We start from the raw sequence: 13,296 nt of genomic DNA on the forward strand, positions 1-13,296 counted from the left end.
GACTATAAAAGGCGCAGCTCTCCTGGCATCATTAGGGGGACGCCACCGCGCTCAACATGGTCATCAATACCCCTCTTCTCGTGCAGGTTAAGGCCGATTCACACGACGGTCCGTTCGCCTGCGGCCCGCGCACTACGTGTTCATGCGTCACCACGTTGAGACATGCGCTGTCGGCCCGCTGCCTGGTGAGCGCGCCTCGCCTCTCAATGTGGCGCACGAACACGTAATGCGCGGGCCGCGGGGGAACGGACCGTCGTATGAATCGGCCTTTTGTTACTTACCGCACTCCGCATCCGTGAGCACAAAAACGTTAGAGGGCACCACGGAAACCGCATTGGAGTAATTCGAAAGCACTGACATCTCACAGCCGCCTCTAATTGCTCCTGCTTGCCTCTAGTTACTCCTCTTTGCCTCTATGTTCATTGTGACGTCGCGTCGGACAATCGAATAACATAATTCACCTTAAACCACAATTAATGCACCTCACTCTCTTAATTAATTCCCATTTTATTCACAATTCATTCCATTCGCACTTAATTCACTTAATTAACAAACATCATACCATTAATCCGGAATTAATCCACTTCGTTCACACTGAATAAATTTAATTCAAAATTGATTCATTTGATTCACACTTAATTTTATTGTGATTCCCTCTATTCACCTTTAATTGATTGCAATTTATCATCAAGTCCATTATACCCACATTAATACACTTTAAATTACAATTAATTCAGTTTAATTCACTCTAATGCACCTTAGTTCATCTTCATTTAATACTGGCGCTTGCATAAATTGTTATTATATATTAAATTTCGATTAACTCCAAAGCCCCCATCGTTTCACCTCGGTATTCATTTCAGATATTCAAATTTCGCGCCGCGCCTTGGCTTCGTCCACTTTTCCGGTCACGTGGGCCAATCACATGGAAGGTCACGTGGAGGCGACACGTGGTACGCACTTCCGGTGATCCAAATTTTGCGCCACTCGCGCCCTGACCGCGCCCACTTATGGTCGTTTTCTTGGCTCTAATTAATTAACTAATGATCCGATTGGCACCAACTTGTTTACCTGGCATCCTCACATCACCCCCTTAGATTAGAACCATTTTTAGACGATATCTCTGCAGTTCCCCGCCACTGCTGCCGCGGACACGTTTTGCGCACACGAAATCGTCGACACAGCCAAGAAAGGCTTTCGCCCTAATAATCCATTCCTGGTTGCGGTCTCGTGGACCCTCGAAATACTTGTCTGCTGCCGCAAAACGCTGCGTCTCTCATGTTTCCTTTGTTTGAATGGGTACGTTGTTGTCCTATTGCTTGTCCCCTCAGGTGATATAAAGCTGAATCACGGACCTCCTGCATACCTCGAATCTATTAAGAAGCTACATCATGTCTAGAAGAATCTCAGAGTACCATATTAGCCGAGTTGTCATGAGTTCGGAGCACACAGACCAACATGGTAAACCTTGTTAGCTGACTGTAAACATGTGTGTACACTTTGCCGCCGCGGTGGCTCAGCGGTTATGGTGCTCGGCTGCTGACCCAACAGACGCGGGTTCGATCCCGGCCGCGGCGGCTAGAATTTCTTTGGAGGAGAAATTCTAGAGGATCGTGTACTGTGCGATGTCAGTGCACGTTAAAGAACCCCAGGTGGTCGAAATTTCCGGATCCCTCCACTACGGCGTCTCTCATAGCCTTAGTCGCTTTGGGACGTTAAACCCCATAAACCAAACCATAAACCATGTGTGTACACTTTGGAAAACATTTTGGGAATGCGAATGCGAGTACTCCCATTTCCAAGCTTTCATCAGAAATCAAACATCTAGTCGATAAATGCAACGACGCTGATAACTGCCTTCGTAGATCGAACCTAATCTTTTTGAAATTCCGGATGCAGACGGCGAAACTTGGACCCGATCCGAAGAACTTCTTATTTCTTTGTGCTCAAAAGAGCTTGGAATCTCAGCCCACGCCGCCGATATTGAGCGAGCCCACCGCATGAGTCATTACAAGGCAGGCAAGAAAAGTCCAAACATCGTTATATTTGCTCACTTTTAAGTCCAATCAGCCATCCGTACCGAAACACAACAGCTACAAATTTTTGCATTAGAGGAGATTATTCAGCGAGCTTCCGATACGCACGGAAAAGGTCTTGCGAGCATGCTCATACCACGAATTCTACATTCAAAATTCTTTTTGACAACTGGTAATGGACAATAGGCAATACACTTACGACGCTGTGTCTTATTCTGTGATAGAACTTGAAATATAGGCACCACTCTACACCTCATGCCCCCCGCTGGATTCCCGTCACCAAAGCTTCTTAGCTCCCGCGAAGGCGTGCCGAGTAATCAGCCCATTATCTTTCTTTTAACATATATCCGCAGTTATCTCTCCAGAAAGGAAGCCGTAGAAGTGGTACTAGAAGATACTTCAACAGATATGGCTGTTTTTACTCAGTCATGGTTGGCGTTAAACATCCTGCATGACGAACTTTGCGACACGTCTTTTACTGTTTACATGTGTGAAAGAGTGGGCCGGAAGGGCGGTGTCATTTTGGTTCTTGTTAAAGAAAGCTTGCATTCATCAGCCGTAGAAATTAACGGTCAGCATGAAATATTTTGCCTTGAAATATCCTCCCTCGTAAATAAGAATATAATGATCACCTTTTACCGGACGCCTAAAAGTGACAGTTCTTTTGTTTACGAACTCTACTTCGTTTCACTGGAACTGCACTCTCACTTTCTTCACGCTAACTACTTACTTTGTGGTGTCTTTAACCTTCCTTATATTGACTGCGAAACCTTATCGACGTCTTCCTGTCAGTCGAAAGATTTACTTGATTTCGCCCTGATGTTTAACCTTGCTCAAACAGTTAAAATGCCTACTCGTGGCGATAACTTTCTTCATTTCGTTTTTTGTTCAACTGCAGAGTTAATTCAGGCACCATCATGCATTAATGGCTTCAGTAATAACAAAATATCAACCTTCAGCTTCGCTGCTGCTATTACTATCCGCCAGCCTACCACCAAATACATTCGAGATTACAACGAAGCTGATTTCCGGGCTATTAACACATATTTGAAAAACTTTTTCCTCTTCTTCCTGCCGCCAGCATCTAACAGGTCCATTGCACATAACTGGCTACTCTGCAAGCACAAAGTCCTGTCGCTCATCGAAAGATATGTCCCTATCGTCCGTGCTCGCAGCGATTCGAACAAACCCTGTTATAATAAATCTCTAAGACGCTTAGCAAACAAAAACAAAACGCCTATTCCGTACCGCCAAAGTTCAAGCGTCTGCTAAAGTTGGCAAAGCTACAGCAAGTGTCTGAAGGAATACATAAGGTTACTACGAAGCTACAAAATGATATTTTTTCGCCATGACCTCGAAGATATCATCCGCGTTAACCCAAAAAAGTTATGGAACTTGGTCACTCCTGGCAAAAATCGTTTACAGAATATTTCCTTGCCAAATGAAGATGTCTTTCATGTCACAGAAGATGAGAGGTATAATCTTACGAATTCGTATTCCACGTCAGTATTTACCCAAGAACCCACACACAATATTCCTGTATTACCCGTTGCCACAGATCAGGCAGTTGCAATGGGTAATATAGGAATGTTGTGTGCGGGTTCTTGGGTAAACACTGGTGTGAAATACAAATTCGTAAGATTAAGATAGAAGTAAGGCGCAAGTCAGCCGAAATAAAGTGTTCTATTTAGAAGCAATGTTCTCTGTCTTCCTGATCTCCGGACTGCAGTCACCACTACGTGACAGTACTTAAAAATATCACGAATAAAGCGTGTGTAAAAGACCGGTTTTAAAGGACGGCCCTCAAGAAATTTGGTTTCTAGGCAACCCATGAAGATATTAGCATAATTAGGTCGCATTTATGTTCCCGTTGAAGTTCCGCTAACCTGAACTTACTGGGTTGCATTAAATTCAAAATTGTTGAGCTCTCGATGCATTTTTGACGGCAGTGCTCATCATAGGCGGTCATTACGGACTGAACATTATCCATATGAGGTATATGTCCAAACAGTGAGGCCATATCTAAGGTTACAAAAAGCGCGACTTGCAAGAAAATAAGGTGCTTCAAATCAGAAAGGAGGTCAGTGATATCCTTAATGAAAGAAGAAAACTCCGGGGAAATATTGTAAATGAAGGAATCCACATAACATTAAATATTTTCAGTAACTGTTCCACACAGGACGCAATGGGCCTGGGTTATTCACCTTTTGTATTTTCGGTAATAAGTAAAATCTATCGGCAATTAGATTAAGTGGAACTGGAGACTGGGGCGTTTTATCTTTAATTTTTCCAACTATCTGGAGCCTTTCTAGCATGTCAATGACTACTGATTTATATTGCGACGTCGGTTAATAATCAAGGCGCTTATAAAAAGAGCCATCATTCGCGTAATTGGGAGGTCGTTTGTTCGGATCCCACGGCGTAAAGAGTAAATAAAAGCTCTCTTAAACCATACAGTCGAAGTTTATATGCGTTCAGATATGTTTTTCTTGTAGAAAGAACATAGTACAAATATAACGCAGTACGGTACGCCATTCCCGCTTATAAACAGGTAGATCATAGAGAAATAAGTAGCATTTATGCTTCTAATGCTCACCTGGAAAGTCCGGCGGCGTTACTACGCCTAAATACGAGAGCTACAAGTCCCCTTCAAGTGTGATTGTAAAGGTTAGGCGTATTCCTGCTCCCTAAAAGACTACCCAAACTACTTCAAATTGAATGCGCTTTTTAGCAAAAAAGATAACCATTTAACACGCACAAAAATTGCAGGATTGCATTCTTCTGTGCGCCTTCGCATAGATTTTATTCCTGTGCGAGAGCACTGCGTACCTTGCGCGTGAAGGAATGCAGCGTGTGGAGGCACTTGCGGTGTTCCCTGCCCATGGAGGTCAGCCCGTATAAGAAGTCCACATGAAGTAGGGGCCTAAAGACACGTTCCACGAACAGCTCGCCTACCCTGAAAGAGAGGGAGGTGGGCGTTACGAATTAAATATGCATAGGGAGGGTTAAAAGCGCGAGGATACAGTGCGGCGCTGGGTGCTATGACCGGTTGCCATGGTAAATGGTTCCTTCTTTTTATAAAGAGAAGTCGCCATGAAAGAAAGGGTACTCTGAAAACACCGTAATAAAAGAAGCTCGCTTTATGACGGCCATATCAGCTTAAATATGCCTATCATATCCTGCATGATTAGCAGAAGGGAAGTTCTAAAAACATTTCAAAATTCTGGCACTGACGGCAGTGCTTTGCATTCAGATTTGGACTGGGGAGAGAAAAATGCCGAGTTTTCATTCGTGTTACGTTCACGGTTTCACTCACAGAAGAGGCATTTCCCTTTCACAGCCCCGAGCCGGTTTCACAGCATGACTGAGCACACATCAACGTCTTTCAACGAAGTAAACTGATGGCATGCCTTCAGTGTATTGAAATCGCAAATACGACGCGAAAGAATTTCATTTCATCAGCTATCAGGCAGCATTATTCTACTCGGTGTTACCTTCCTCTAGGTGTTGCGTATGTATAATAAACATCAGTTTCAGCAACGACCTTCGTTAATAGTACGGCGGAGGTCTATAACGTGCCCAGTGTATGGGTTGTTAACTTGTTGGGAGATTGTAGTCGACTAATGAATATTTGTTTAGGCGAACAGAGATACGTTTGTGCGAAAAATGAACCTGCTAGTATGACCTCTGGCTACCAACCACAAGAATCGCAAGAAACGACATTACCATTCCTCTTTTGACAGCACATAAATACGAAGCGCCACCCGAATCGCAGATAAGTAAGTGAAAAGATTTATTTCCTCTCGAGAGTATCCGACATCGAGTCCAGCTGGCGGGTACCTTAGCACAGGGCTTCAGTTCGTCAGCCACGACTTAAGAGTGCTTTGCCAGCAGTACTTTACGAAAGTCTTCCTTCTCGCCAGCAATAAGCGAACGAGGGCAAAGAAAAATAGACAACGCCAAACCTTCTTTTCGTCCGGTCATGCGTATGGTATGGTGCACTAGGGGCACACGACAACGGTGTTTGTAAAGGTGATGGTAATAAAAACTTTAATGGATGCACTGGAGTGGGCTTTAAGGGAGAGAGGAGGTTTCACCGCTCCCTTCCTAGGGTGGTAGTTCTTATTACAGGACACCATTGGCAGTAGCCGCTGCCTGCGCTCTTTGAACCAGAGCCCTCTGGGAATCCAGGTCCAAGCAGTTGAGCAGGGTCGCTTCCGAGCCCTCAAGCATTGGCTGATTTATTCTCTTTATTGCCGGATTTTTCTGGCCAGCCTGCACCATATATTATGCGTTTGCCCACTTGTCAGAGAGAAAACTTACAGTACACCGAAAAAGTCGGGTCTATGTGTTTTAAAATCTCGGGGCTCAGAAATCACCCCGTTTGCAGCATTCTCAGGTGTCGTTCCACAGTTCTATTCAGGGCCTTGGTGAGCTCTTGAAACGTCTGCCTAGGAAGGCGCACGTATGCTTTGATGTCCGCATAAGTAGCAAGCGGATTCAGTACAGGAGTCCCGAAAGAGTCTGGGAATGCAGTGGAACTCTGGGGGAGAGACGCTCGTGCGGCTGTGTGCGCAGCTTCGTTCCCTTCTAACCTCTGGTGTCCGGGCACCCATAGCAATTGTTTTCTTCTATGGATTGAGGCTATGTTTCGCGTTTGCCAAAATTCTACTGGCAAGCGGCGCTATTCTTCTTATATAATTTCGACAGGCATGTTAAGGATCAGGAATTATGTGTGTGGCGTCGGAGTGGCTGCCAGCGCTATCGCCACTTCCTCGACCAACCCAACTTTGCCCACCTGCTTCCCCTCGTGTATTATCGCGACGGTGCAGATGCCCTCCTGCGTAGGGGCCGCCGCGTCTACGTAATATGTGCCATATTTGCTACCGTAGTGATTCTCTATAGCTCGGGCTTCTCTTGTCCCTTCAGTGTGCTCGAGATGCATGTTTTGTGGTACTGGTGTAACTAGTCGTTCATTTCTCAAGTCTTTGGGAATGTTCCCTCTGTTTTCTGTCGTAGGTGGCAGCGCTATGGACAGATCCTCAACGACTCGTCTACCAACCTTGATCGTTGATGGCCGCATGATTTTACTTGTTTGGTGAGCTTCGAGTAGCCCTTCCGGCGTGTTATGCATTCCCTGGTGGAAAAGGCGATCAGTGCACGTCTTGGAGAGGAGTCCAAGCTCCTTCTTGATAGCTACTCTTACTATTGCGTCTAATTTCTATTTGTGACTCTGCTGCAGTTTGAGATAGGGCCCTCCATGTGTTATTCTGCAGCCAACTTTACGCGATTTGCGTATACGACTTACCTATTCACTGCTGCTACGTAAGGGCTATGTTCGTTGGTCTGCGCAGATATTGTCGTTCCCATAATTGTCTCTGTAAACGAGAGGCAACAGCATAATACTGATTACTATGCATAGCACTGCAAAATTGAATTATTTCTCGGTACGCGCCAACACTGAAAAAAAAAATTGCTGGACTTTAACGCAGTTATACGTAATGAGAGGACAGAATGATTGCCTCCATCGCTCCGGAGAGTCAAGCACCCGACGGCTCCGACTAAAGCGAGCGCAGCAAGGCGCACGCAGTACACAGCTAATCAATCACGTGGTGAAGTCACGTGCACACGGAGGCTCTACGCAGCGGAGAGGCGAGCGACGCGGCGCAGGCGGAACTCGCCTCGAGCTGTGACCAGTCACGTGGTAGGATGCGTGGCGTGTGAAGCCTGGCTCAAGTTGAAAGTCAATTCTCGTTGGCCTTGAATGTTGCCACTCGGAGAGTGAAGCTTTCGCTCCAAAACAGATATATGTTGTTATACGCTACTAAATACTATAAATGCAATATATTAGCGTAATGTTCTTGCAACAAAAATAATTAAACAAGATACTGATCAAATTTGATGACGTGCTTACACTGATTTCTTTAGTCATGTTTAGCTGTTTACTTTTTTACGTGAAGCTAATTGTGCGCTTTTTTTTTCAGAATGGACTAATCCACCCCAACAAGAACCCAGATAAATGCACGAGTTTTCTATCCCCTGATACCTCAATGCTATTCAAGTTATCTGACATGTTTCACATGCCACTTAGAGCGACTCTTCATCAGCTGGTACAGAACATTTTTGGGCGTAGTTCAGACAATATCCCCATGTTCTGGAAAGTTGATTTCTGCAGAAAAAAATGCGCAGCTCAAAAACTAAAACACTATTCCTTCCCCCTGCAATTGCTTTTTCTCTAACATTATATACATTACAAAACCGAATGCTAGGAAGCTTAAGGTCATTTTTGTGCGGTAGAATGCTCGCGTTCATTATGTAATAATACACTCCTCTTCAAACACGGTGTTCGAATACAACTGCACTGCAATTTCAAATCTTTCAGAGCTGCATAGGGTTGCATAATCAGCTTCCAGAATCCATGGCAACTGAGCATGACCCGAATAATCAAAGGCTGTACTCTTATGAACATCTTTTTTTCCGAGTTACTTATACCCCCGTTATCCGTACTATGAGCACCATTTTGATCTGACCTGTACCGCAGGATGTCCACGGTGTAACAATAAGTGCTCACCCCTCCGTTTTGAACTGCCCTGTCATAATTTATGTTGGCCGTTTTTTGCTGTGTGATAGTATTGTACTCTTGATTCTTGCTCCCCCATCTTATCTACTACATCAACTAGGAGCCCTTAAGGAACAAAAAATGATTATGATGAAGATCAGGTAAGAGGCAGCGCCCTACTCCTTGAAGCTAGAAGGTGCTTCAGAAAGAGAAGTTAGAAAACAAATTTAACCAAGAAGGTGGCACCCTAAGTATGTGGTAAATCAGTACAAACAATTCAACATCTTATACTAGAATGTGGCGGTACCAATCCAAATTTCAATACAGGCCCAGTCAAGGTTCCAGAGCCCTTAGGGTTTGGAGATAACGAAGGCCACGTGGATGAATCTCTGGTAGAATTTAGCAAAAACGATTGGAAGTTTTCTGGCTGGAAAGCAAGGCAGTGACGTAACGTTACTGGTTCAGGATTAAGTATTTCACTTTAAAAAACGGTGAATTTATAAGTGATACAATTATGTTTAACCGAGTGCAAAAAAATAAGCTGAGCGTGGTGGAAACCGCCATCACCCCCGTTGCATTTCCAAGTATACGCTGTTATATTTTAACCATTCATCCACTCCTGACAGTGCAGTGCATGTTAAATCCTCAAAAACAGCTTATTTTAGTAGTTTGCGGCAGTATCCATCAAGATGTCGATACAGGCACAGTCACACTACACGAGGCACTATGATTTCGAGCTAAAAAGCTAATTTTTTCTTTACTGCCGGGCTTTGACGCATAACATTCAACAAAACAAACAATCAACAAAAGACACTAAACTCTATGTACATGCACGTGACACTGTCGTGGTCAGCCAGCATGAATCTGGCTTCGTCAGATTAAAATTCACGCAAATTGCACAGCGGCTTCTGTCTCGAGAGCCACTCTGGAGGCTCCACAGCGGCTCTCTGGGCGGCCAGAAACCAGTCCATGTTTTCCCGAAAGTAGCAGGTCTTGCGTCTTTGTCACAATGGTAGCCTGCCATTCTGGAGCGCCATATACAGTAGAGACCTATCAGCATTAAGTCAAACGGTACCCCATCCTCATTTTCTACAGATAAGTACCGAATGCCATACGGGTTTAGTGGTAATTCTTTCTTTAGGGTTCGCTGCAATACATCCCAAAAATAAACCCTTCCAACCGTGTAATATAACAAGGCTAATAAAAATAAATCTGCGGTAGACGTTAGCAAGATGCGATGAGAGGCTTAGCTGCTCCAAAATATGGCGGTGACGTAAGAATAAAAGTTTAGGACTAAAAACAAATCTTACACGAATCAATACTACTGATAAGTAAAGAGAAATGGGAAATTTATAGCGATTCTCGTTAAATTTGAAAGATTTGTTGACCAAGGTAAAAAAGAGAATACGGAGCTTGGAGACACATGCGACCACCCGTTTCAAAGGGCCCGCGCATAACATTCATCCATCCACCCATCCATCCATGAGGGACTGCACCGTTCAGAGAACGGAATCATGATCTGCCGATCTATTGATATCCGTCCCAGCGGTTGAGAAGTTAGTGATGGCGAGAAAAGAACTGAAACCACATCCCAAACAGTCAGAGCTATGAGGTACAAGTTTATAGCATGGATCTTAAGAGTACATTTGGTTCATTCTGATATTTCTTCACCGGGATCTGGTGATTTTTTTTTTCAAAATAGCTTTGCACGGACATTTTGCCGCCGTTACGTCGCTTCTTTACTTTTGATCGTTTCGGGGAGGAAACAAGCAGGCATCTAATGCTATTGACGCATATTTTCACTCCATCTCGGTTTCTAGATTTGACCTCCTTAACAAAAACAAATAAAGCCAACTTTCCCAAAATTTTCTATTCTCAACGTGTTCTTTGCCAATCCTGTATTATTCTCGGAACTAAGAAATTTTAAGCCAATTGATGTGTAATCAATATACGAGGTCTGTTAGAAAAGTATCCGACCTTTGGCCGAAGAAAAAAAACTTGTATAACTGGAGCGTTGGAAACCTAATCACCTTCAAAGTAGTCTCTTTGGGACTCCACATACTTCTCCCAGCGGTGCTGCCATTGTTGGAAGTATTCCGAAAAGGCCCTTTTCGGAATGGAGTTTAGCTCAGCTGTCGCTGCAGCCATAATGTCCTCTGTTGTCTGAAATCGCGCTCGTTCCAATGGCCTCTTGATTTTGGAAAACAGCCAGAAGCCGCAGGGGACGATATCAGGAGAGCAAGGAGTCTGTTGAAGTACAGAAGTCTGGTTTTTCGCCAAAAAGTCCGAATCAAGTGCGAGGAATGTGCAGGAGCATTGTCGTGATGAATGCGCTAATTTCCTGTTGACCTCAACTCCGGTCTCTTGAGCCACACAGCACCATGTAGGTGACGGAGAACATCCGTGTAGTACTCTTTGGCCATTGTTTGACCCTGTAGGGTGCGTACTCGTGGTGTGCCACACAGAGGGAGTCAAAGAAAGCAGTCAACATCACTCTGACATTGCTGCGCTCTTGGCGGGCCTTCTTTGGTCTTGGCGACGTGGCATGCTTCCACTAAGACGACTGGGATTTGGTTTCCGGGTCGTGCCCGTACACCCAAGACTCGTCACTAGTGAATATGGTGTTGATGAAGTCGGGGTCACTGTTTGTGGAATTCAGCATGTTCTGTGAGACTTCAACACGAAGCTGCTTAAGCTGCTTTTGGTCCACCGTGAGCAGCTTCGGCACGAATTTCGCCGCAACTCTCTTCATGGCCAAATCTTCGGCGATAATGGAATGTGCAGAAAAATTGCTGATGTCCACCTCTTCCTCAATTTCTCGGATAGTCACACGACGGTCGCGCATCACCACAGCGTTCACTTCGGCAATGACCTGGTCATTTGGGCACGTTGATGGCCGACCGGAGCGTGGCTCGCTCTCCACCGATGTGCGGCCGTCTTTAAACCAATTGTACCACTTTTTAATTTGTGTGCTGCTCATAGCATCTTCACCGACAGCCTTACTGAATATTCCGAACGGTTTCCACTTGGCTGTCGTCCAGTTTCTGGCAAAATTTGATGCAGTAAGGCAGCTCCTGTCGCTCCGCCATTTTCCTTGGAATAAAAAACCGACGACAGCACTGCGCACTGCCTCACTCAAACGCTGCGTCCCAGCGACTGACGCTATCGGCGGGCGGGAAAAAATTCATGCATGCGCATGAAGGTTCAAGGTCGGCTGATGCAAGCGCGCTTGTTTCATATCCATCAGGTGTTCTAAAAAAAATTAAGTCGGATACTTTTCTAACAGACCTCGTACATTTATATAAATTGATTCAGGCAATTCCTCCTGCATCTCAAGCAGTCTTCGAGAAGGTCTGGTTTGGTTTATTGGGGTTTAACGTCCTACAGCGACTCAGGCGATGAGGGACGCCGTGGTGAAGGGCTCCGGAAATTTCGACCGCCTGGGGTTCTTTAACGTGCACTGTCATCTCACAGTACACGGGCCTCTAGAACTTCGCCTTCATCGAAATTCGGCCGCCGTGGCCGGGAGCGAACCCGCGTCTTTCGGGTCAGCAGCCGAGCGCCGTAACCACTGAGCCACCGTGGCGGGGTCTACGAGAAGGAGCGTCGCAAATGCAAACCTCAATTTTTTTGCTTTTTGACTGTGCCCCACTCATCTGAAATACAAGGATAGAATACTGATTTGTATGTTTTATTGACTGATTTGTCGTTTAGGTATTTAAGTCATTGGTTTAATGGCGTATCGAATACAAATAATTGACAGGCAGTGAATCTATCTGCAAAAACGTGATTTTCAGGCGAAGCTGTCATGGTTCTGTAGGCAAGGCATATGCAGGAGATCGACATTATTACGAAGAATACAACAACTTCCACGCGAGGCGACTTACTGCATATGATGTCCAGTGTGCATAAAGTGACGAGAGGCACGAAGTTAAACGTCTTGTTCGCGCGGGATAGCTTGTCCAGTTTCGTGGCGAGTACCATGGACTCGGAGTTTATGGTGGGCATGAAGTCCTCTAAGATTCGGAAGTGGAACGATGGCGTCAAGAGGCGCCTCCTGGAACGCCATTTTTCTGCAGTGCTGAAAATAAGCAAAGGTGATAGAAAAAGTTAACACTATTAAGGCTTTGGATGTAGTTACATAACGAGAAATCTTGTGCCAGGGGTTTTAGGGAGCACTTTAAGTAATTTTAAACAATTAATTTTTGTTGCAAAAGTGAGGCTTTTGGGACTTAGTATTACCAGTCTAGGCGGGCACCTGAAAGCCGCTAAATATCCTTAAGTAGTAAGGTCGTTAACTAATGTCTCGTAGCTAGGCAACTGGTTGCAAATAGAAATTTGTAATCGGTCGTTAGTAATAGGCATATAAGCTGGTAGAATTTCGAAAACACGATTATTCTCGGCGCTGCGGAAAGATAAAATCTGGCTAAATCGCGCCAAAATACAAGCACTTTCAGAAAGCATGCAGGCAGAGCAACCTTTACAGTGCACAAACTAGTCAAAAAAGCCAAATTTTGTCGAGCCACAGCGCAAAGGGTAATCACGTTTTCGAAATTCTAAAAAGTCATGCAGCAATAATTAATGACCCGCTACAAATCTCTAGTTGCAACAAGCCGCCTAACCCTAATAGGTAAAAAGTACATTGTTAATAATTTGTTCCCCAGTGTACTACTTAAGACAGTCACCTGTTTTTTGGTGTCC

The 13,296-nt window shown here is 44.7% G+C and overlaps 1 protein-coding gene across 1 annotated transcript in view; it reads right to left on the bottom strand.

Moving 5' to 3' along the window:
* The window catches only part of LOC149334263 (cytochrome P450 4c3-like), a 64,108-nt gene that overhangs the window by 23,283 nt on the left and 27,529 nt on the right, over positions 1–13,296 (bottom strand). Inside the window, exons 5-7 of the mRNA XM_089555099.1 lie at positions 12,483–12,676; positions 7,345–7,414; positions 4,866–4,992 (exon numbers count right to left, since the gene is read on the bottom strand). Of these exons, the coding sequence (XP_089411225.1) occupies positions 4,866–4,992; positions 7,345–7,414; positions 12,483–12,676 (391 nt within the window). The remainder of the gene's footprint in view (positions 1–4,865; positions 4,993–7,344; positions 7,415–12,482; positions 12,677–13,296) is intronic.

Source organism: Amblyomma mixtum, chromosome 8, assembly GCF_055824585.1.
Source record: "Amblyomma mixtum isolate Tamu chromosome 8, ASM5582458v1, whole genome shotgun sequence".
Taxonomy (NCBI): domain Eukaryota; kingdom Metazoa; phylum Arthropoda; class Arachnida; order Ixodida; family Ixodidae; genus Amblyomma; species Amblyomma mixtum.